The sequence below is a fragment of the Brachyistius frenatus genome, unplaced genomic scaffold (genome assembly GCF_029030835.1).
Source record: "Brachyistius frenatus isolate BFR_SWC_R1_liver_20210118 unplaced genomic scaffold, ASM2903083v1 Contig_88, whole genome shotgun sequence".
Taxonomy (NCBI): domain Eukaryota; kingdom Metazoa; phylum Chordata; class Actinopteri; family Embiotocidae; genus Brachyistius; species Brachyistius frenatus.
Genome location: NW_027210687.1, coordinates 833664 through 859051, shown reverse-complemented (window position 1 = coordinate 859051; position 25388 = coordinate 833664). Strand labels below are relative to the sequence as shown.

The 25388-nt window shown below is 40.3% G+C and overlaps 1 protein-coding gene across 3 annotated transcripts in view; it reads right to left on the bottom strand.

Annotated features, from left to right (window-relative positions):
• The window catches only part of cacna1ha (calcium channel, voltage-dependent, T type, alpha 1H subunit a), a 65634-nt gene that overhangs the window by 16390 nt on the left and 23856 nt on the right, over nucleotides 1-25388 (bottom strand). For 2 of the 3 annotated variants that reach the window (XM_069709997.1, XM_069709999.1), the window contains exons 8-25: nucleotides 24511-25043; nucleotides 20278-20444; nucleotides 19890-20084; nucleotides 14257-14408; nucleotides 13453-13638; nucleotides 13188-13305; nucleotides 10883-11038; nucleotides 10027-10114; nucleotides 9640-9923; nucleotides 8012-8383; nucleotides 5352-5455; nucleotides 4585-4708; nucleotides 3597-3665; nucleotides 3302-3486; nucleotides 3040-3166; nucleotides 2513-2638; nucleotides 1434-1523; nucleotides 426-639 (exon numbers count right to left, since the gene is read on the bottom strand). In XM_069709997.1, the coding sequence (XP_069566098.1) occupies nucleotides 426-639; nucleotides 1434-1523; nucleotides 2513-2638; nucleotides 3040-3166; nucleotides 3302-3486; nucleotides 3597-3665; nucleotides 4585-4708; nucleotides 5352-5455; nucleotides 8012-8383; nucleotides 9640-9923; nucleotides 10027-10114; nucleotides 10883-11038; nucleotides 13188-13305; nucleotides 13453-13638; nucleotides 14257-14408; nucleotides 19890-20084; nucleotides 20278-20444; nucleotides 24511-25043 (3290 nt within the window). The remainder of the gene's footprint in view (nucleotides 1-425; nucleotides 640-1433; nucleotides 1524-2512; nucleotides 2639-3039; nucleotides 3167-3301; nucleotides 3487-3596; nucleotides 3666-4584; nucleotides 4709-5351; nucleotides 5456-8011; nucleotides 8384-9639; nucleotides 9924-10026; nucleotides 10115-10882; nucleotides 11039-13187; nucleotides 13306-13452; nucleotides 13639-14256; nucleotides 14409-19889; nucleotides 20085-20277; nucleotides 20445-24510; nucleotides 25044-25388) is intronic. The other variant, XM_069709998.1, reaches the window with a different exon arrangement.

Genomic DNA, 25388 nt, shown 5'->3' with positions numbered 1-25388 from the left:
ATTTCAAGTTATTACAGGTATTAATCATTTTATGAAGTGTATTAAAACAGGAAGTGAAATATAACATATAATTTAAGCATTTTCATTATTGTTGTTGTCATTTTTACACTATACTGGTGGCAGTTTTATTATTTAAAGAGTGAACATACAAACTTTTAGTTGATAGGGGTTATTTAGTTTTCCATGCAGTGTTAGGGGAGGGTTAGGGGAGGGCTGCAGTCATGCATTACATGCATTAGAATGGCATAGCGCACGCCCACTGTCAGTGGTCAATCACTGTTTGCGTGAGCTAGCCAGTCTTTCAATCTCTCCCTCTTTTTTATGTTAAAGTCTGAACATATTTCCCTGGATGCTCTTTTAGTCATTCTCTTTCTCTTTTGTCAAGCTCTGAAAGCAGGCAGTGCTCAGAAAAATAGACTACCGACCAGCCCCTCCATTCTCCTTACTCCTGCGCTTTTTCTCTATCATTTTGAGCCTCTTCTCTTCCCTCAAGCGGGCCTCCTCCTCCTCCTGGTCCTGTCGGCACTTGTGGAAGTTCTCCACCACCACGCCAACAAACATGTTGAGGACGAAAAAGCTGACGATGAGCAGGAAGGAGATGAAGTAGAGCAGCATCCAGGGGTTGTGGTTCCTTACAGGCTTAGGAGAGAAGAGAGAGTTTTATGTTTCATTTGTGTATTGATTAATAAAGACATAAATAAGCACAGAAAACAACTACGGTAAGTTTTGTGATTTTGACCTGGTTTGAGCAGGCAAGATAAAAGCCCCAAATACTGCACTGCCAGTGCAAATCCTCCCAATAACTTATCACATACAGCAGGTAGAACACTGTCAATTCTCTGAGAAGGCTCAGAAAATCTTGGGAAACTTTCCAAACTTTGCACAGAAAATAATAATTTCAGTGTAGCAGTTTAATGACTTTTATTGATGATATCAAATAGAAATGTTTTGATCCTTGTTTTTGTAGTCACTCCATTTATTATGTTGTTGCAAGAATGTCTGCCTAAGACGCACTTTCACAGCACATTACACCACAGGAACTGTTTCTATCTATTTGATCATTCTACTGCTGAGACCTGAGGCTGGTGTAAATGTGCAAATGCCAAATGTTTTCTTGTTGATGATACTGAGTTGGATATTATATTTAATCTTATTATATAAGTATTTCACACATAATAAAAGTAGGCAGACAATATTTTGCAGCATAAATTACATCTTTTTGAAAATGGTTTCCTGTCTTATTTGGTGTCGTTTTATCTATTGTATCTAACAGGGCAGGAGTTAGTGTGAATCTTCAACAGGAAGTGCAATGGGCTGCAATACATAAGGACTGAAAGTAGATCAGACTTTAAGTAGCTGTTACAGAGTCATTCACAAATATTTGCCCCTGATCGCCGTCCCACTGAACGATCTTCACTCCTCACAGTGTTTACCTGTTGGTCCACTCCCACTGCATCAAGTCCATCATACATGATGTTGACCCAGCCGTCCTTACACGACAGCACAAACAATGACATTAGAGCCTGGAGAGGAAACACAGAGATGCACAGAAGGTAAATATACTGTAGAGGAAGTTCCACGGCTCTAAAATCATCACATGAAGTGTTTTGTACTGTGCGAGTCAAATAAATGCAGTCTGTATTTGATTAATAGTTTATGTAATTTAATGTTGTGATGTGTTAATGTCACTTTAAGAGAACTGGCTCTTATACCTAGTGAGGTTAATTTCAGTTTTGTGTATGTTTAGTTGAGGCTTAATTAAGGGCCGAACCACATAGTTTTCTGACTGTGGTGTAGTTTACCAAGCAGGATGACCTGATTTGACACACTGGTATAAGAAAATAATCTGAGACAGTAGAATAAATTACTCATTTGATCTCGTCTTTACATCTTGTGGAAGTTCTTTCTGTTGCTGTTAACACACATAAGTCTAGCCAATGGAATATTTCAGCCTCAGCCATCACATGAACATTACATCTACATCTCTCCATATTTACAGGCTGGCAGTAGAAGATTCAGTCTTGATAGCCACTTTGATATGGATATAACTATAATGCTGCAATTTCTTAGATGACCTGGAAGAGGCAAGACATTTATATTTATTTATTATATATTTATTTACTTTTTGAAGACACAGAAAGGACAAATAAAAAAAAAGGAAGCAGATGGGTACATCATGTTTAAAATCCTCTTAATGTATGGTCCAAAACAATAAATTATATAAACAAATAGAAATGATGACACTCTTAAATTGAGTTATTTTACCTGCATTCTGTAGATGTTAAAGTAAGCATCTAGTGCCTGAGTATAAGACAACCCTGTCAACTGTAGTGCAAAAATATATTACCGTACTAGTGGAACAATATGATCGTTCAGCCTAGAAACTTGTGTTAAATATGAGCACAAGTAGAGAAAAAATAGCTTAAAACCAGCTTCCATCACCACACTGCTGTCCTGGCTCTTTACACCCTCCTCCTCCCTGTAATCTCACCCTTGGTCTGTTCATCAGTACCTGAATCAGGTTGTCAAAGTTGTACTTTCTTCGTATCCAGCGGTAGTTGGCCTGCAGACAGTCTGACTTGTTGGTGATGTTTTTTGTGTCCAGACCTTCACAGTGGTAGAACTTCCCTTTGAACAGCTAGACAGAGAAAAAGAGAAATAATGAGAACTGCAGGGCTAGTTGGCTGTAATTTACACATGATCTCAATTGCAGCGCAGCTTGCAGCTTTGTGGGCATCCAGCTATTAATGGTGAGAATAAAAGGACCTTTCAGGGAGTACATTCTTATCAGAGTTTATTTCTTAGGCTTGGCTAATAGCTGGCCTGAGGGTCATGTTGTTCCTCTTCACACTTAACCTAATTGTCATTATTTCAATACTCAAACTCTCTAGGAACAAAAGCCTACTGTCCATCTCCAGTTCCTTTCATCACCATCACTCACATTTAAGCTACAAAGGGTAAAAAACTGTGTTCTCAAGCTCAAGAAAAAAAAAAAAAGAATATCATCTGTGTAGTGTGTGCAGTAGAAACTGTGATTACCTGAACTCCCAAGATGCCAAAGACAATGAAAAAGGCGCAGCAGATCAAAACAATGTTCCCGATGGGTCTGAGTGAGGTGATGAGAGTCTCTACAACCAGCTTTAATCCCGGAGCTCGACTGATCACCCTGAAGCAAACAAACATAAACACAAATGTATTTCTTAACATGTGTAAATGAACAAAGACACAAGCTCAAGTGACAGAAAAGGGACAGAGGTATGCATGCAGCATCCATATACACACAAGCAAATACTAGATGTACCTCAGTGGGCGCAGGGTTCGTAGCAGGCGAAGGACTCGGAGGATTCCCAGGATCCTGTTTCCACCAGTGTAGGCCAGAGAGACCAGGATGTCGACCAGAGACACAAACACCAGCAAACCATCCAGAACATTCCAGCTGGACTGGAGGTAGCTCTGCTCCCCAAAGAAGAAACCAAGAGCTACAACCTGGTGGAACCGATGCAGAGTTATAAAATTATTGAAACAGCACTGAAGCAGTACATTATAAAATAAAATCTGGATTTTACCAAAATGTACGAAAAACCTGTGATGTTTACCTTAACGGCCATCTCTGCAAGGAAGATCACAGAGAAAACGTAGTTGGACACACTCAGGAACACTCGCTCCTAAAGGGGAGAGTGAGACTCATTTTTAGACAGCATATAGCTAAATAGCATAAATAAAAGACAATGCCAGTAACTAGATACTTCATACCTACTGTTCTCTTTGAATGGAGTTAGAATAATGTGTTCTGCAGTAAGCACGGACATTTTAGAGAGGTTTGAATTGTTTGTAGTTTTAAGCCTTTACTCTGCCCAGGCTAGTGAATTTACATCCATCAGTCTATATAGTGTCTAACTGTAATAAATCAATCTACAATTTACATTCTGAAGTTAACTACTGGCTCATGAGAAATGTTCTGCACTTACCTATAAAGTGCCTTTACATTTTAGACATCTTAAAGTGCTTTACAATTTGCCTCATGTTCACCAATTCACACACATTCACAATGCAGTGGTGACATTGGGAGCAACCTGGGTTCAGTGCTTTGCTCAAGGACACTTTGGCATTTAATCAGAAGGAAGGCAGGGATTTAAACACCAACCTTACAAGTGGGCAACCCGCTTTACCATCTCAGCCACATAAGTCCCAGTTATATATCTAGTGGTAAGTAATCAGTTTCTTTAAAATGGATGGGTCATAATCAACTGGCAAGAACCAAAGTGTCACACATTATAAATAATGATAGAGGATGGTGATCCCAAACAAACAGACATGCGCATATAGTTCTTAATCTTTACTGTTTCTATTTGTACCTGTAAATAAAAAGTCATGTAAAAATGTCAAACCTATTTTTAGATCATTTTTACTGACTTACTTGAATTAGCAGTTGCATAAGTAAAGCATGAGTGAAGCATCAGCTGGTGTGATGTGCCTCAGAAAATCAGGGGGTGTATCAGTTATGAAAGGCAGAAACTGAAGAACACAGCTGGAGTGTGTGCAGACACCTTGTAATTGCAGGCTGTGTGTTTGTGTGTGTCTCACCGTGCTGTGAAGCTGTATGTCAGGTCTCTCCAGAGCGATGGTGATGCAGTTGAGGAAAATGAAAACCAGAACCACATGGTCGAACATTTTGTGAGAGATCACAGCTTGGCACCACGCACGTAATCTAAATACACACACAAACACAGACACACAGACACACAGACACACACACACACACACACACACACACACACACACACACACACACACACACACACACACACACACACACACACACACACACACACACACACACACACACACACACACACACACACACACACACACACACACAGACACAGAGTCGTCTATAAGATATCTACGGTTCATTAGAGCTATCGACCAAACAATTAGCTGTGAGAAAGCAGTGCAAAAGAAGACAAATGAGAGAGGGAGACCACGAGAATGAAATAAAGAAATGAGAAGCAGAAAGGAAAAGAGAGCCAGAAATCTGAACCAGAGAGGATGACATTGGAAATGTGTGTGTACTTGTATTACGCATGTTGTTGGGACATACATCTGTTAACACAGTCACATTATGGGAACCCGCCTCCTTTTTGGGGGGAAAAAAATTATGTAATGTAAATCATTACATTTTAGTACAAATACTTTGTTCAAGGTTAGCTTTGAGTTAAGTTTAGCGGAAGGGTAGTGATTAAGGATTAGTGTAAATCTCCTGTAAATGAATATAAGTCATTGTAATGTAATATGACTGCGTGTGTGCGTGTGTGTGCGTGTGCGTGTGTGTGTGTGTTCGTGTCTCTCACCGGCTCTCTGGAGAGAACAAGTACAGCGTCCAGTCTTCATGTTCTTTGCACCAGCGGGGCTTCATGTTTTTGAGCTCCTTCTTCATCCAGTAGCAGAAAGTACTCTGCAGGAACGAGAGGTCACACGTCAACGTCGTTAGCAACAACAACAAAACCACTGACTTTGTCATTCATTATTACTTGTTACAAACCAAAAAAACAACAGTGTTATTTTGGTGTTTCAATTATTATGGCAAACTGTAAAATCTTCATCAAGTCCTGTCATCACTTTCCCCAGACTGAATTTTCATTTTCATGTAAATAAGGGAGCAGCGAGCGAGTTGCCCACAACGAATCAAACCTCGCTCATGACGTATGGATAGGGGCTCCTAAAAATATTTGTCTTTTGAATTAATCAGCTGCATAATCTATTTAATTTCTTGTTTTGCCAACAAAATAAGCCTAAAATGAGATCAATAAATTTCCTGTTAACCTGAGCCACTGATCAAAACCCAAAACACTAAACACAATTACTACTGTGTCCTCATATCTGTGAATCTCCAATTAAGAATGTTTGACATTTTGGCTTGAAAAATTACAATTAATTATTCTTATGAGTTTATTTGTTGACAGACTGATAACTTTATTGTTGCAGCTCTAAAACTGTTAGTACAGAGAGTATGTTACTTTGCATGTTCTTGCACATTGAAATGGTTCAGTTTTCAGACACATACAAATGCATTCAAAATATGTTTTTATGATGAATGTTGAGATGTCTGTTGTGGATTAGTAGTAATGCTGCTAAATGGGAAATGTACCTCCTTTCAAAAAATGTATGACTGCCATTGCAAAACTACAAACTATTTAAATATTCTTTAAAGTTTCAGCAATAATATTTTCAGTGTTCCTTCGTCATGAATCCATAGCCACAACAGTAAAAACAGAAGGACCAAATGATAAATTAAGTGTTGTGTTTTGTATGTACTCTAAAAAAAAACCTGCAAGAATTAAACCCATGACTGTGGAGAAGGCATGTGTCCCTCCTCTATTGATTTCATTGACATAATAAACAGTAAATAAAAGAGTTCTTCAAATATTATTTAAAGTAATAATATTGAGGAGCTAAGAAAATGGTGACTGAGCTGCAGTATTACGAACTGAACGAGCTGGGTTTATTTGGGAACATTCCCAGCGCAGTTATCAACTTAATTTCCATCACCCTGCAATGGTTGTTCCAGCAGACAGGGTAGGCGGAGCTAACGCAACCGGTTTGCTCTTCCACTCACTTGTGCACCAACTAACTGAAGTCACACAGGTGACACTGTTTGGATTTCTGTCTTCTTTGAGACTTTAACTGGATGCTGTGCAACGTCATTGTCAAAGAACATTGTGTGGGTCTGTGAGAAAGCTAAGCTGCATTATGAGGAATGCACTATACAAACCTCATCAACACTTCCTTCAAAAAACCCTTTAAGAAACAATGAATAGTTTAAACAGAGTTTCTATAGTGTTGCTAATGTTTCACATTGAAATCTGTAGGGGCACAATAAACATGCGTTTCATTGCAGAAGTAGATGGAGATAATTGGACCATAAGAGGGCGACTTCCAAGCTTGCCCACGAGCTCAATAGAAAGTGTTGTGGAACTCATTAAAGTTTGTAATAAAACAAACAGAAAAAAGCTTAGGTGCAGAGCTTCTGTACTTAGGGTTCCTAATTAAAGACAGCCCAAAGTCGAGCCTCTCACACACTGCTTATTGGGCAGCCTGCCAACTGTGTGTGCATCTCGGTGTGTCCACGTGTGAGCGCACGGATGAAAAGAACCTGCTGCTCAGACATCCTCGGAGCTGAAATGCATAATCTCTGACACGGACACATGCTGAGGAATACATGCATGCACACGTCTCACTTGGCGCATCAAATGCACACGCGGATGCACACCCGTGCACCAACACGCTGTTTTTACTAAGCCTCCCGTATTCACTGAGCCCTGGGAGAGGCCCACTGTTTCAGTGGATTTCATGGCTTTATAAACTCAATTTGGAGCCAATAAAACCATGAACAGTGTCGCAACAGAGGTCATCCAAAAGCACCGGGGGAGCACACACACACACACACACACACACACACACACACACACACACACACACACACACACACACACACACACACACACACACACACACACACACACACACACACACACACACACACACGTATAACCGCTTTGACTGCATTGTATATACACGAGTCGTTTTGTCCCCACTGAGAAAACAATTACTGCTCAAGGCAATTGATTAAAGCATGACAATTAGTGTCCCTCATGGCCCTGCAGTGTGGACACAAAACACACACTCTAAAATATCTTAAAGGAAGAGACAAAGGGCAAAGAAGACAAAGGGTAATCGGATAAGTAGAGAAAGACAGAGAAACATCAGAAATAAAATGTGTAAACAGAGTCAGAGAAGGCAGATTACGAGATTAAGAATTTATAAAAAAAACTTTAAAACTTTAAAAAGCAAAATCGAATTTCTTACTGAAGCATGTGTACGTAACAAAACAAGCTACAGAGGAAATGAACCACACCCGGACGATAGTGCGCTGAGGACCTTTAAGAACTACTCAATACCTCACTGCAGTTATTAAATGTCATGTTGAAAGCTATGACTCATGGTAACTTACGTCCTCGTCCATCTCATCATCATGCAAGGAGTCTTCCTTGGGGTCGGAGTTGATGTTTGGGTCGTAGGTCACAGTTCTCCCGTTACAGTCACTGTACTCTGCTATGATGGAGGGGTAGAGAGTCGACGCCTGCAGCAGCTCTAAGGTCGCCGGCTTTAGTCTGCTGTTTCCACCGACCTCCTCCGCGTCATCCCTGAAATCTTCCTCGTCTCCACCTTCCCCGGACAACAGGCTCTCCCTCTCCCCGCTGGTGTCTCGCCGTTTGAGGCTCGGTGCTCGTCCCAGGCTGTTCCAGCTGGAGCGCCGGCTTCCCCATGAGCTGCCGGAGCCTCGGGGAAGAAGAGGGGAACGCCGTCCGGGACTGGAGGGGCTCTTAAGAAACACGAAATAGAGACAAGTGTAGTGTGTGACTGTGAAAATGTTTGAATTTCTGAGTAGTTTTAGGTGGGGGGAGGGGGAGTGCTTATCAAAAGTTACTGATGACATTATGTAAAGATATGCTGAGTGTAGTTTCAATTTGAGTTTGACCAAAAGTTTCAGAATTCTCAATTATACTGTACATTTCCAGGAGATAGTCTCGCCATCAAGAAGGAGGGCTGTTTCATTGAATATATCTTCCACAGGGGCTCCACATTGCCTTGAGAGAAATTATTGCAGAGAAGGCAGAGGCAAGAATTCCTGGGACTGATTACTGCGCTTTCCACAATGTATCTAACTGTTATATGCCTGCGAACTGCTTGGCCGCATTTCATGCCTATGTGACCACCTCTACTGAATATTTAAAGTTCAAAGGATTTTTTTTTTCTTTCCCTGAGAAAACAAAAAATGATTATTGGCTTTCTATATTTTCAGGTTTTGTTTCAGGCATCCATTATTTTCTTGTGGAATAATTCATTGTCTAACTTTGTTACAGTGCCTTTTTACAGATAGTTTTGCAGACTGAAGTTATAAAAAGCTCCAGCTTACCTGCGACCTTCCCAGTGATAACAGGGAAATAATAATATTGAATCAACAAATCCAACAATATCCATAGAGCAGGACTAGGCAAGACATTCTCTCTCATGCTGAGTAGAATTTAAAGGAGTGAGATGTCCTTTTCACTGTTGTATCTGATAGATTTCTGTGAATCGTGGATTGAAACATTTTGCGCCTGTGATCAACTCCAGTCTCACCACATCACACTCACTGGCCCTTTGTGTTCCTGTTTTTGGCTTCTGCTAAGTAAGCTGATTATCTCCATGCCTTATATGCACATCCTTTTTATAGCCCTTTTTTTTTTTTTTTACCTCTTTTTCAGTTTAGTAATGGTGGCAGCTCTGCAGGGCGTGGATATGTGTAGCAAAGGAAATATGTGTTGTTCTAAAAAAAAAAAATCAAGGAATGTTTTGTCCAAAGAGTTTGATTCTTGAAGTAATGAAGCTTCCCACCATAGTTGGTCTCAGTGGGGAGCAGCTATTAAATTAAGGTATGACTGTAATGGTCTTTTTAGGTACTATTCCTCCAGTAACACTTCATTTTGGGATGCCATACTTAGACAATTATTTTCAAATATATACTGCACATGGCATCTCATTGCTGGTTTGTTATTGGACCGTTTTTTTCCTAATAATGTTTATGATATAACTTACCAGAGAATGCTGGTCGAAGGCTAAGGGGTCGATGGATGTTGAGCTTCCACGGCGGGACTCTGGATGACTGAATCCTGTCTCAGAAAAACCTAGTCCCACTTCACTATACTGAGGAACCCCCTCCCTGTACATGAGATCCTCCCCGAGGATGGACTCGGGTCCCAGAGAGCTCTTGGGAGTGGGCATGGGCGTGGCTGCTGTACGCATGATTATGGGAGGAGCCATCGAGCCACGAGGGTCAATGTGACCGTTAGCTGTCATCATCAGAGAGTACATCTTTAACTCTGTAGAGGAGAGTTAAAGACATTATTATCATCATGATTTAACCATCATACATCATACAATCAATGATGAATTGAGTTGAATATATTCATATATTTGACGCACCGGTGTCTCTGAGCTGCTCTACCTTCTCGTCCTCCTCAAAGTTGTCTGATTTCTTCTCATCATCTGACTCTGAGCGATTAGCGTCCCCCTAAGACACACATTCATCCAATTAAATATACTTTTCTGTCTGTATTTCTTTCCTATAATGGAGAAAATTACAGGTGCTCATTTTTTAACCGAAGCACAGAGCGCAAGCACATCGAAGTGTAGTGTATTTAGTGCTCCACTGATTCCTCTGTGGCTGAAGAATGCACTGGGCACCTGCGGGGCACATGATAACAGGGTTGGATGAGGAAGAACTGATGATGTGAAATCATCAGTGGGTGTCTAAGAGACGAGTAAAATCCTTCCTCCTCTCATCTCCTTTAAAAGCAGTGGTGCCTTACTGATATGACACTTTGGTAATTGAGAGTCCGAACCTACGGCCCTCAGGCGGCTCCATTCGGAGTTAATTAACAGCAAGATAGGGCTCTTAATACAGGATGCACACATATAAGAGATGTGTGTAAGATGAACTCTTTAACCTGCTGTGCTAATATTAGAGGCATAATCAGAGAAAACCTATTTTTCTGTGTAATTACATGTGTCTAATGCTTGAGGAACTTTATAACTAAAGCAAAGGAAATGTCAAATGAATAAAGAGGAATAAAAAAAGTTGTGTTATTGGGGTACAGGATGTACATATTTACCAGTGACAAAAACACATAAGTGCACTGTTTGTAATGTTACAACAAATATTGGAGAATTAAGTCTTTATATATATATATATATATATATAACTGATGACAAGTGTAGCAGTAAATCAAAAAACATTGAGCCCATTATCGTGTGCTAAAACCATCACAGTTATTCTCACCTCAGCCTGGAAGCCTTCAACCAGGATGGCAACGAGTAAATTGAAGAGCACATAGTTGCCAAATGTCATGAGAGCAACGAAGTAGAGAGCCGCCCATGGAGAGGTAGAAGCCATGCCGTTATACAACACCACATTCCAGTCCTCCTGGGTAAGAATCTATAGAGGTTGATAAAAGAAAGACATTTAAGCATAAAGAAGGAGTGGAGGGGTAGAGATGGATGGAGGCAGAAATAGATAAGGTCAGAGGGAATGTGAGGTTAAGAGATGTATAATTCACAAACGAGAAAGACAGTAAATGTCCACAGCTGTAAAGACACGGGGGGAAAGTAAGAGGCTCCAATATTGAAGTAGTCAGCTAGTTTTATTTAATATACTTTTATTTATTTCGTACTTTAATTTCACATACCTTTTGGACGATACCGTCAGTTAACAATAAAAGAGTATATTGGAGTGCATATAAGTGTTTGTGTTACGGTTGGGCGATTGCAAGAATACATCGGAGTCCATCACTGGCTGTTGTTTTTTTGGGTGATGCCTTTTCAGCATTTCTTTAATAAAGAACAATAAACAGGGAAATATACAAAAACAAAGTGCAAGGAAAAAATATATTGTATGCTCTCTCTGTGGAAAAAAAAACAACAACATTCTTTTACCGTTAAGGCTTATAGATTCTTCAAACGGAAAACGTGCTTTACTTTCTCCAGCTAAAGTAAAACAAATATTAGAAGCTGTGCTAAATGCTGCCTTTCACACCTGTGAGAATATATTGGTGATTGACGTTTTTCGAGCTGGCTAGTTAGAAAATGTTAACATATTGCTCAACACTAGTTTGCGTGTTTCTATTAATAGATCAATAATAGATAAACAAATTCTAAGATAGATTGGTAAATAAACTTGGGCAGCTGTCTATATATCTGGGTGGCGTGCCCAAGTAAGTCTTTGTGTGGGAAACACTGTACATGATACAGGCCTTCCGTGATCTACTCAGAACTGGGTCGCGGCTACTTGTAGTTTGCGAGCTACGGTTTGAAGACCCCCTGATCTACAACCAGCATAACCCAGGATGAAAGCTCACTCCATCTCTGCCCACTCATTAAACCCTGTGGCCCGAAGGCAGTTCCCTGTGCTATCTGTGTGAATGTGTGCACATAGTGAGTGTAACTGCTTGACACGACGGTTCTGGAGAAAACGCTTCTTCAGCACCAAAGTGAGACAGTCCACTGCATTCTGTGTTTCTACTTCTCTGCTGACGCATCGAATGCAGGAAAAAGGACGATCTATCTGGAGCGAGTGAACAATATCTCCACAGGGAGGGAGAGCAAAATATAGAAATGATAGTGAAGGAGAGATTGTGGGTGCAAATAGTCAGAATATTGCATTTCACAGCATTTGACTAAGAGCAGAGGCTTGGCACGAATACACACACAAAAATACACACACACACACACAAAAGCACACTGCAGGCTGAGTTTGACATTTGGTTGGATTTGGGATGGCCAAGTAGTACACACGGCCAATGTTGCACGCACACTTACAGACACATGATAACCAGTGTAATTCAGTAAGTATACTGCACAAATTGTATTATTTTTTCAACTTTTTCAGACTCAATTTTGTTTTAATAAGAAACAACAAGCAGCATGTTAGATATCTCATTTTAGAGTGAAGCAGATTACATATCTGTCTAGCTGCAGGAAAGTTTTTCAGATAATTTATAGCTGAATAACAGCAAGATGATTCAAATACACAGCAAGGACAAACTGATAACTAGCCATTAACATTTCTAATGTTAACAGCAGAATAATACAATGATTTCATGAAGTCTATTTAACAGCTAATGGCATCTGTCATTTTAAATGCATGTGCTCAGCTCTGTCGTGGTCAGTGTGTCTGACTATTTTTACTGTCAATAATGCCTGGAACATGATTGATCAGGACATGTGCAGGGAGGGTTTTGTTTATCTTGTCTCATGGCCGTGGGTTTGGTGTCATATCATCAATTCTCAATGATGTGGAGGGCGGAGTGTACCTCCTCACAGCACATTCATTTCAGAAGTCTGTCTCCCATCTCATGAAAACCCTCGCCTAGCAATGTTTTATCGGCCATAATACTGATCTTATCGTGGAATAAACTTCAATTTAGTCATTATCAGTACGATTTGGTCAAATGAATGTGACTAAGGAAAAAATAATAGGCGAACAAGTGTCAATTTGTGGATTAAAGCAGAAGTAGCACATAGCATTGGAAACTGAAAAATAACCAAGCGTACAGGAAGCTGTAGCTGTAGATCAAAGAAAAACTAACCTGGAATACAGTGACAATGGCCCAGAGGAGGGAGTCAAAGTTCTTGCGGTCAGGGATGGTGTCTCCATTCTCCATCTGAAGACTGAATTTACAACCAAAGAGATGCATGCCCAGGATACTGCAGGGAAAAAGGGAAATTAAGACATCATGATATAAAAGAAAGCACTTAATGGGTGACAATTATATTATAATAATAGAAAAGGTGCATTTTCTGTAACAGAGAAGTGTGAAGATAGGTAGGCTGGCATGTTTGCTATGTTCACACCTGAAAGTGAAGATGAAGAGCATCAACAGCATGCAGAAGGTGGCCACATTGTCCATGGTCTTCATTAGCACCACCAGTTGTCTCCTCAGGGCGGGTAGGAAGCGAACAAGCTTCAGAACCCGTAGCAGACGAAACGTTCGCAGGACTGACAACCCACCATCCGATTGACCAATTATCTCCCACACACTGGGACGCAAACAACATTTATCTTAGAATACTGTTGAACAATAATATACAGTAATTATTTAATGCATTGTTGTTAATTGCAGTTTATATTATGCTGAAAAAGGTCATGAAAAACAGATGATTGGACCGCAGTATATTGTGCTTTTAGTCTCGTGTACTTGTGTATATTCAAATGTACATTACAAAAATGTCTGCATTAAAATGTATGAAACACATTTTATTTTGAAGAGGCTCACTAGCACATCTGTACTGATTCTCAATTAATTCCCCCGTCAGTAACGCTACCACACATTTCACCAGGTCCCAAACTGAATGACAGCTACACAGCAAACCTTGACGCCTGACAGAATCAGGAATCTGCTGCAGAAGCAGGCAAAGTGTGATCCATCATGACTGTGTCAGTCTTTGCTATTGTAAAAACTGATGCTGCAGAAGTGAAACTGACACTTGAAACCTCGTGATTGACAAGCGAGGAAACAAGAACAGGGAGGAAGCTCTAAATCAATGCTTAGCGCTTAAGCTAAACTGATTGGAGTGTTGATTTTAGTCTCTTTTTTTTTTTTTTTTTTTTTCAATAATGACCTACTTTCTAATAAAGGCAGCATAAATTAAGATTACCTGATGATAACAATGACGCTGTCGAAAATGTTGTACGGGTTCCTGATGTATCCAAACAAGCCAAAAGCCAGCATCATGAAGCCCATCTCCAGGACAAACATACTGGTGAAAACAATGTTGCTTATCTCTAACACATCGGTCAGCTCCTCGGGCTGCAGGGGAAATTCAAGAGAGAAGGAGAGAGGAAGGAGGGCAAGAGAGATAAGGAAGAAAACAGAAGAAGGGAAAAACAGAGAGTTAATATTGCAACTCAATTATCCCTGAGCTGTAAAACCCTTTTGGTTTTTGTGCCCTGAGCTAAGACATTATCAATCAAGTTCAGAGCTGCAGTCAGGTCCAATCAATCAAATGCAACCAACAGCACCAATCTATCACTGCTGATCTACTCCACTTACCTCACACTACACTCAGTGATCCAGCAAAGATTTAACGGGGGCCCTCTCATAAAGCCTGTAGTCAAGTATTTTATGAAGAATGCAGCAATTTTGTGCTCCGGTAAATGCATTATGGCTCCACATCTGCAACTTTTCTTTAGAGAAGCAGCTTGGCTTGAGCTGAATCAGTGATCTGAATGTGCTGAACTCGTTTAAAAGATGACATAGACTCCACCCCTCTAAACATGTCAACATCCATCCATTGAACGTATTGCTTGCTTAAAAAAATGACAGACTTGCTGATTCAGGCCCCTCCCGAGGCTCACCATGAGTTCACACAGCATGCTTCTCACCTGGAAAAATGAGTGAAATGGTACTTTGAATGGTAATAATGTTGATGCTTGTGTACAAGTCTGCAAAGGGTTCTATTGTCAAATCAACATAAAATTACTATTGTGAAGGCTCTCTTGTAAAGCACATGTTCTATATTGTGAACCACCAGCTAAAATCTCACATCATACTTCTGCACTCACACTAAATGATATAAAAAATGATTCGCCTGACCTCATATTATATCTTTCCTTATATTTCATATTCTATCTCTCTCTTGTACGGTCTCGTCATTCATTGGTAATAAGCTTTGTGCGATCACACATCATACATATTGAATAACTATGATCCCCAGATGACTGAATCATTCTAAACCATAAATTCTTAAACTCCATACTCTGCCTCACAGTTTGTAAAGCCTTTTAGCCTGTGCTCCAGAATTTCCTTCACATTTCACACAGGGAAGACTCATTAAAACAAATTGCAACTCTTTTAATGTGGGGATCAAGAAGCAACAGGCTCAAAACACATTTTACATCCTGGCCCGTGGCATATAAACACAGGCAGACCATATTCTTGACTCATAAACATCGTGACATGATTGATGGACACCATCCCGCTATCACAGAGCCAGATTCACCTTCACACTGGGTTATTCTGTTCTATTCGCATCCTGCAGAAACGTACACCTTTGGTATTGTGTTTACTGTTGTTGTCAATCATAGAACATATTGTGCATATCAAACAAGTTGAAGGCCGGAAGAGAGCATTTTTCATTCACAATTATTCCCAAGTATATGACGTGAAAAGTCTGAACCCTCTTGAAATTGTCCGGAATAGAAATTATGATCTAATATGATATTTATGATGATTCCCTCAGCCAGCAAAATCCAAAAGCATTACAAACAAGAATGTAACTGAACACTGTGATTAAAATCACAACTTTTGCAGTCGTTAGGCCACTAAATGATTACGATCATAATCACAGATAGAGGGCGCCATACCACAAAGCACTCCTCACCTCCCTTCCCTCCAAACACAGACACACACAGAGCCTGCTGTGGGCAGGAAAACCACAAACTTCTTAGAGACACCTTTTAAGACCAGAAGGGCAAATGTTTCATACTGAAAAGCTATGTATACTGACTCAAGCATAGTATTTGGGTCCATTTTGTACATTGCACACGTTTAAGATCCACTACATTGGGAACTGATTAAGAACAAAGTGTTATGCATCTCTGGGACTCTGATGGAGATTTCATTATTTGCTGAGCAAATACATGAAGTTATGATTGACCGTATATATAAACGGTCCAACATTATACTGATTGTTCAAACAAATGCACACACACACACACACACACACACACACACACACACACACACACACACACACACACACACACACACACACACACACACACACACACACACACACACACGCACACACACACACACACACACACACACACACATTACAGTAAGAAGACAATCGGTTGGACTCTCTGAAACAGAACTCGTCGGATACATAACTGTGCTGATGTATGTCTGGGTAGATCATGCCAGTCCACTGACCATGTATATAAAACTGGTATGACAGTAGTTGAGATGTTTCCTGCTAAAGCTGGTATAACCATACTGTCAATAAGAGCTGACTGGATGAACGTGGAGTGTACCTGTAGTGCAGAGCAGGCTTGTGTAATCTAAAGCACAGACCAGCTCTTGTACTATTTTTGGCTGATGAGCGTTTGAGTTAATTGGGACAGTCATGAAGCTTGAAAACCAAAGCAGATCTGCTTGTGCAAAAATAAAAGCATTCTGAAATAATGTCAGGGGACTCATGTACAACTTTTGGAAAAAGGAAAACAATGCCGTTTTTTTTTTTTTTTTCAAAATAAGAGCTGGATGGACAAGAGAGTGACCGTCATGGACTGTTTGTCCAAAATAGTCTTTCATTGGCTAGCCAAGCACATACAAAAGCTCTTAAGAGCACATAATACTCGACGCACATACATTACTATTTAACAATGGACTAAATGGCCTTTTCATCACCTCTCTGACCCACTGTCTCTGTACCAGAGTTTTCTGTGGATGGCTGTTTTTATGCGTGCTGGGATTACAAATTCATCTTTACATTCAATTTAACACTCCAATGAAAAATGGAGAGAAAAGTACAGTTGACACGGCAGATTAAAACGATACAAAGTAGCTTCAGGGAACAAAGTGTAGAGTTGAACGTTTGAAGTGCATAAAAACTCAACGGCTGGCGTGGACTCAGTTTGATAATGATGCATCAATATTTGAGTGTTTTCTCTGCTTTTGTCTGATGCAAAACTAACTCAGCAAAACTGCTTCCTGCTCTCATTAACAGCAATGTTGAGCACAAGAAGGTGAAAAACAGGAAGCAGGTTTTAAAGTACTGAGGCCAGTTAAACATGATTGGATAGGGAAAAGGAAAAGAAACACTCTTCCCTACATCAATAAATCCTAACAAGGTGCCCTTGAGTTGTCAGCCTCATCCCACAATGCACTTCATTTTATATTACAGTCATTAGTAACTGAGTGGTTTCAAAATAATCAGAAGCCCTGAACTATATGTCAATATAGTTTATGCGATCTGCTATGGTCCCAAATGAGTATTCAGAAGTAATGCATAGGATTTGGTTTTCTACCGCCATCATTACATTTGATAGATGTGGCGATTAATCACAATTAAAAACAGTGTCAGTGCCCATAAGGAGACATTTTAGTGTTGAGACTTCTGGATACAGCTCTGAACATGACCTTGCCCTTATAAATATGAGGGCAAAAACACAACAGAGGTGGAGATTTGCACACCCACACACGCAAACACAGCCTCTCTGCCAAAAAACAGGACACATGAAAACCTTCAATTTTAAGCAGGGAACTGACATAGATAAAAACAATCCTGAAAAATGCACTTATTTGGACCAAATCATACAGCATTCAGCATCTATGGTATATTTTAGATTAGGAGCCAACGCTTCATGTTAATTATGGACAGGATCCACACAACATAAACATAATGAGCATTTAACTCAAATTGGAGTCATATGTATACTTCTACTATATCCATACTTATGTTTATTTTGTATTATTTAATCGTAAACCTATCACAAGTCAAACAAGCAAACATCAACCCTAACGGTTTCTCTGACATACTGTATATTTAGCACACACTCAAAAATGTTTGAGAGTTAACAGAGTTCAAAAAGTGACCTGTTTAATTTTGCAAAACTTGCAGCACCTCGTCTTTAGTCTACATTGTTTGTGTTATTGTGTAAGCTTTTAATACACAAACTTAAAAAAACAGCTTCTATTAAGCCTGCATGAAAATATTATTTGTTGTTAGTATAGCAATCTTATTATGTTAAGTTATGTTTTTTTTTTCTTCTATTCCTTCTTCATTTAGCAATTGTATTTATTCAGTCATTCATCTATCTTGCACTTAATATCTGTTTTGTTAATGTTTTTGTTATTTACGGTAGTGTAAATATTACTATTTTTGGTACTTCTATTTTATTTCTGTAGCAATTTCTTTAAGTTTGAAAATAATAAAAATGTGTTTGTTTGTTTCTGAAATATAAGAGCTATACCGTGAATGGGTTTATTTGTGAGTTGGATTCTTCACTGTTAAACTACTTACATGTCAAGCTTTAATGCTGCAGTCAAGGCAAACTAACTTCACTCTATAATGTCAATTAGTCATGAGACATGTGAAGTTAAAGACAGTTTTGAGTATCTGAACTGAAGGTCCAGACACTTAAGTTCAAATCAGTTTACATAAATTATGGTTTTCACTTTCACTCAGATTTGATGACAGCAATTTATCTCCAATCCAGAATCAGTCTGAACACAACCATACAAGCACCGACCATCTTCCTCTGCATCTCTTCCGGTCACACCACACACTCACACACACACACACACACCACACACTCACACACACACACACACACACACGCACGCACGCACGCACGCACGCACGCACGCACACACACACACACACAGTCTACACTACGCCTCCTACATCCATACACCTCTTCACACACACTCACAGTCTCATAGAGTTTAGCTAGATGTCACCTATGGGGGCTGAAGAGTATGAAGGGGAGGAGAAACACTTCAGTCTATGTGTGCGCTTGTGTGTGCGTCTATGTGTGTGTCTGTGTGTGTGTGTGGTATTGCCCTAAAAAGGCCATAGCTCTCCCAGTAGCTCCTTATGTTTACACCACAAAGACACACACACACACACACACACACACACACACACACACACACACACACACACACACACACACACACACACACACACACACACACACACACACACACACACACACACACAAACAACCCCTGGAGAGAGAATTAGAGGAGAGGGAGGAAGGGAACAGACTGTGTGCATGTGCATGAATCTTTTCTTTGGGTTTTCATCCATTCGATCGCCTGATAGAAAATGAAAAGGGTCTGTGCGTGTGTGTGCATATGTGATATGCTTACTTTGGGTGTAAAACCTCAGCAGACGAATGCATCTGTGCAATCACACAAATTTGTTAGAGTGTGTGACACTGGAGGAAGGGAAGGGGGCGCGGTATCATTAGAGCAAAACTTTCCAAATGTCGTCCACAGAGGCTAAATTCGAAACATAAGCTGGGAGTGTGTGACATGTATGATATGTATTTTATGTCTCCTTACCTCTGTCCACCTGCCTTCTTCTCCACTCTCATTTACAGACTCTCAGACAACCAAATTACATTCTTACTCACAACTGCCAACAGTTCTCATTAACTGCTTCTTTATGGTCACCCAAAGACCTCTATAATCCACTGATTTAAACTGTTCCAGTCTCATCAGCCCTAATTTACAGAAAAACTGGAGCAGACAGACACCCTCTTGTGTGCATCTTACCTGCTTGTGGTACTCTATCCCCATGCTGAGAGTATTGACCAGGATGGCAATCATGATCCCTCGATTAAAGTATTTACTCTCCACAATCCTCTTCAGTTTCTCCCTGAAGTTTCTCCAGGCCCAAACAGCTCCATTTTTGTACTCCACAACCCCGCGCCGCCTGCTCTGACTTCTGACTCCTCTGATGTCCACTCCCTGGAAGAAAAGGTTTTGGATACAATATGTCTGTAGTTATAGACAATATACAAAATCATCTTTGAAAACAGCTAAATAATAGTATTTTGGATCAAGTGTTGGGCCTAGCAAATGCAATTGTTTTAAGAATAATGTAATTTCAATCATTTAGAATATTCTTTCTTTTTTTTATTTGATCAGCACCCACTCTGACCTGTGGGAAGTCGTGTAGTCCGTCCGCCTCTCCCTTGCCTCCCTCCAGGTCTCCCAGTTCCAGCTCCAAGGTCTCCAGGCTGCGGGCACACAGAGGGCAGCTGAGCAGCTCCAGGAGCAGAGGGCTGGGCACCACGCCTGCCAGCTGGTACAGCAGCCTCTGGCGGCCTGAGGGGTCAAAGAGAGGGGGGATGGTCAGACATAGCAGAGGGGCCGTTGTTGTCCCTTTGGCTTCGTGTGGATCCAGTTAATTGTCCCTCCAAATTCTATTTGTTATTATCCTGCTGGTTTCATAACATGTGCATACTGAGTCGAGCTACATGTGGTGAAACTGTGACATATGTCGTTTATATAATATATTCAATATTATACATGCAAATCAATCTATTAAATGACAAATTATCCCCCCAAAAAATGGTTAACAGCTTTATTATTGCAAATGCTAAATATAGCTCTATAGTTAATTCTACTAACCCTTTTTAACTAAATAAGACTGAAGGCAAGTTTGTTAGACATTCCTTGTTTTGTTGTAAAAAAGTTATCTTGTGCACTCAACAGACACAACTAAAAGTCATTGAGTAGCACCGACTATAGCTGATTGACAAACCTGATTTTATGTTTTCTTTGTGAAACAGTAAGAGAGTTCTTGTGAGAAAATCAAACATGGCCCAAACATTTTCTCTTTTGTCACTGATAGCTGTTATAAAATGAACGCTTGCACTTTAACTGTAGCCAAATAATCAGCATAAAGAGAGACAAAGTGCCTTTTCCAGAATTAACACTAACCCCCTTTGATACCGCCTAACCATAAAGTTTCATTACAGCCAATGTCTGACCATAAAATTAGAAAACAGCTAATGGCTGACCAACACATTACAAAGTCAGCATCAGTTAGGTCCTAATTCCCTTTTTTACAGCAAAAGCACATCATCCTGTACTGCATTATCTTTGCTTGATGTTTAATTATTGTGTCTTTTCATGAAAATATAAATTATAAATAATATAATAGAGCAAATGTTAATTTAAAGCAAGATGTTGAGAAGAAGGAAGTATTTTTTTTTTTTTATTCCTGATTGTGGGACAGTTTAAAGTGAATAAAAATGAGTGCATCAACATTTTTAGACCGGAGTGACAGAGGTAGAGCTTATGACACGGCTGGAAGAACATAGCGTATGCAGGACTGAAGAGATGTCCTTTTTCAGTAAAGAGCGGTACACACAAGTTTCCGCAGTGATTCCTGATACCTCGTCCACAGTTCGAGATCCAGGCTGCCTCCTCTCACTCTCTGTTCTTTGACTAAAGCCTTTTAAAAATCAGGAAAGAGGAACTGAAAAGCACAGCTGAAAACTAACAGAAACCAGGATTGACTTCTGGAAACATCAGCTCTTCAAAAGCAGCTTCAACAGCAAATAAAGTTGTTTACAACACCGTCTAATACCTCGAGCTATAAAGAAAGGTCGTGAGCGTTGACATATTTCATTGTCTTTTATAACCTCTTAAATATCGCTGTAACCAGTACATGTCCTTGTCTTGTTTTGACTCCAATTCTTGACAGGCTGTTTCCATTCTTACTAATTCTATTAGTGAATTCCTTCAGGGGACAAAATATTTGTTTGGCAAAACGCTTGCTCAAACTCCTCACCACATTACCTTATATTTCATTATCTAATATTACATTACTGTTCAACTAAAATTAGATTTAAGAGCTGCAGATTTGAAAAATATTTCCATGAACACATAAAGAGTCTATTCAAGCAAAAACAAGATTCCAACTCTAATCCCATTGCATTATAAGGATTAGCAGAGATTGAGTCATCTGACGAAAGCAGAAAGCAAACATCTAGAAAAGATCCAGAAACGTCATTTAAACCGACTGGTTGTGTAATCTTTAGCGATCAAGTGTTATACTCACTCTCCAAAGGATTCAGATTGATTGCGTGGAGATCAGATGTGTATTGACTACTGAAAACACTCCTGGTGTTCTTATTCTATTCCAGGCCTCTTTCTCATCACCGTCTTTCATGAATTCATCACGTGTCACATAGTAACACTTCAGCATGAAACAAATTCCTGTGCACTTAATTATGTTTGGAGTGTCAGCAACCAGCAGCATGTGATCATGTGTGTGTGTCAATACAGTGTGTGTGTAGCTGTTGGCAGCCTCACCCCATGAGGACACAGCAGACAAGCCTATACTACTTTCATAACCAATGCAGCACCATATTGTCTCCTGTCTGTTCTCTGTCCTTTTCTCTCTCTGCCTCATCCCATCACCGAGCTAACCCTCATTTTTTCTCTTTCATTTTTCTCTCTTTGCCTCCCTCTCTGGATTTGAAATCTTTCATACTCCATGCCTCTCTTTTGAACTCTTTATTTTCTTCTTCGATCCTCCACATTTTTCAGAATACCATTACATACCTGGGTTTTTGTTTGCGTTACTTTACACCAGCCTACTTTTCCACCCTCTGCCACTCCCTGATTCATTCAATCCTACCCCTTTATCCACCTCTCTGCACTGAAGACTGTAACACTAGAGACATGGATTTCCTGTCAGGACTCTTAAGTGCTGCTTGAGACACACCCACACACCCACATACATACATACAGACAAACAGCAGACATAGACACAGGCTACCTCCGGTGAAGCTCGGGAAGAGGACACAGGTACTTGCTAAAAGAAAGAATCAGGAATGAAGATGAAAACAGGAGATGAAAGTGAGTCTTATGGCAAAACTACATAATGTAGCCCGATGGAAATTTAAGCATGAGGAGCCGAACGTGAAGGAGGATTAAAGGACAGTGAGACATAAAACATAGTAAAAAAATAAATAAAAAAAAAAGTATTGTTCTACTCAGATAAAAGGATAAAAATTACTTTAAAAATGTTTTGTTGTTGTGTTCTTTGCTTGATATGTGGCTTTGTGAAGGTGGTTTATTAGAAAGCGAGATTAGTGGGTTCGCGAGGTATGTTGAGACTAAAGCAGGGTTTGGCAGTGTCACAAAGGTGGCTCTCTTTTAACTTCGTTAGATGACCATGGTAACTGATGCTGCAAACTTAACCTAGTCTGGAGCAGGTTGTGTTCGAGATATCGGATCCAAACATACTAAAGTATCGCTTACTGACCAATCAGTCCTCTCTGAAAAATGGCATCACCAATCATTGAAGATCCCGTGGAACCCGGTGTGTTGAGTGAGACAGTCCTCTGTGGAGTGAGGCAGTCCTCTGTGGAGTGAGACAGTCCTCTGAGGAGTGAGACAGTCCTCTGAGGGGGGCAGAGTGTTCCAAAACCGACAAACCTCTGTCTTTCCCCGGTGATTTTTATGAGATATAGATTCATTTCATTGTTTTAATACTGAGATCATCCTACAACACAGAGTGACTGAAGGACAAAAGTATTGCACTTGTTGTACTTATATGACAGTAAACCTACCTACCACTTTGAATTATGTATTTATATTTATTTCTTATTTGCTCCTCAGTCCGTTTGACACCTCCGGGGCTGCAGGTCAAAGAATATGATTAAAACGTTCATACATGTCATGAGAATACATCTAAGAATACATTAATTTAATTAAATATGCACATGTAATTAGAGTCAAATCTTCCTGTGCCTTTTATGGTAAAGTAATATTATAACCCTTTGAACTTAGGCCACACATTTTTTGCATTTTTTTTGTTTTTACCGCACATCCTTTCATCATTCAGGAGCTGCAGCGGTGCTGCTTTTAATCTGGATTATGTGTTTAACTTTTTTTGGAAATTATAATTTGCTCCTTATTTGTAAAATATGTCGATCTGCTGTCAGTACACTTGTTGATGTTTGTGATTGGTCAGACGCTGCAAACACGTCCTCTGTTATGTGAACGTGCTCAGAGCGTAAAGCAGAAAGCTTGAGTTAACAGAGAAAGTTGAGAACCACCGTTGTAGTACCGATTATCTCTGACTGCGAGTTTCCACTTTGTTGAGCCAGCTCAGACAAAGAAAGCCTGGGTATGTTGAACTTGCTTCGTAGTACACCCCTCAGCTTCCTTAAACTAAGTCAGGCTCATCTCAGTCGAGTAAATTATGATTGTATGAACAGGAAAATGATGATGAGCAGTAAACCCAAACTTCAGACTCCTTTCAGAAACCTGCACGTGGTATGACCGAGTCTACATCCATGTTCTTCTGCGATCTACAACCCATTGATCCATTTCTCATGTGTGTGTCTGTGTGCAGTGTGTGTTTCCTTACTGTGCTGTCCCATCAGCTGGTAAAGCTTGTTCAGTGTCTCTGTGTGTTCAGAGGCCGGGTGGTTGGGTGGATGCTGCTCCGGACTGGGCCCGCATTGCTTTGAGTGGGGGGGCGGCGTCTTACTGCTGTAGCTGCACACAAAGGATGGCAGTATAGTAGGATAGTTCATCCCGCCATTCAGTCTCCCGAGTAACGACCCCATGCCCTGGGCGACGACAGACGGGTTATCACTGCTATTCCCGATCGAGCTTCCTCTCCGGACAGGAAGCGACTTCATCTCCATCTCCTCCCCTCCTCCGATGCGTCCTTCCATGTGCTCTGCAGTTACCACGCTAACGGTGTGCTGCCCGCCGTTGCTTAAACGACAGTGCTGGTGCTGATGGTGCTGCAGGAGGTTATGGATTGGCCTCAACCACAGTGCGTTACCCGGGCCTGAGCCTCCGCAGCCCCTGCTGGAGCCGTGGCCGTGTCCATTACCACCACCGTTACTGCCTCCCCCACCGCCATTAGGATTCACCTTTTTACGGCGTTTACTGTTCAGAGGACAAGAGACATGAATGATAAGTGGACATGGAAATAAGAGGTATCTCTTACACATGAATTCAAATTTGTAATATTTATTCTGTTTATGTGTGTTTGAATCTGAATATGTCTCTACTGATGTGGTTTTCTACAATTTTACATCCAAGAACAATGTAAATCTTTGAAACACATGATTACTAAAGCTCTGTAAATCCTTAAATGTTCAAAACTAAACATCAAAAGATATTCAAATAGATACAGGGGCACTATGTGTTGACTGTGAAGTCAGTAAACACTAGGTCTGGTTGCCTTGTACCGTGCCCAAGCAGGATTGGCTTAACGTTTCAGGACGAGCA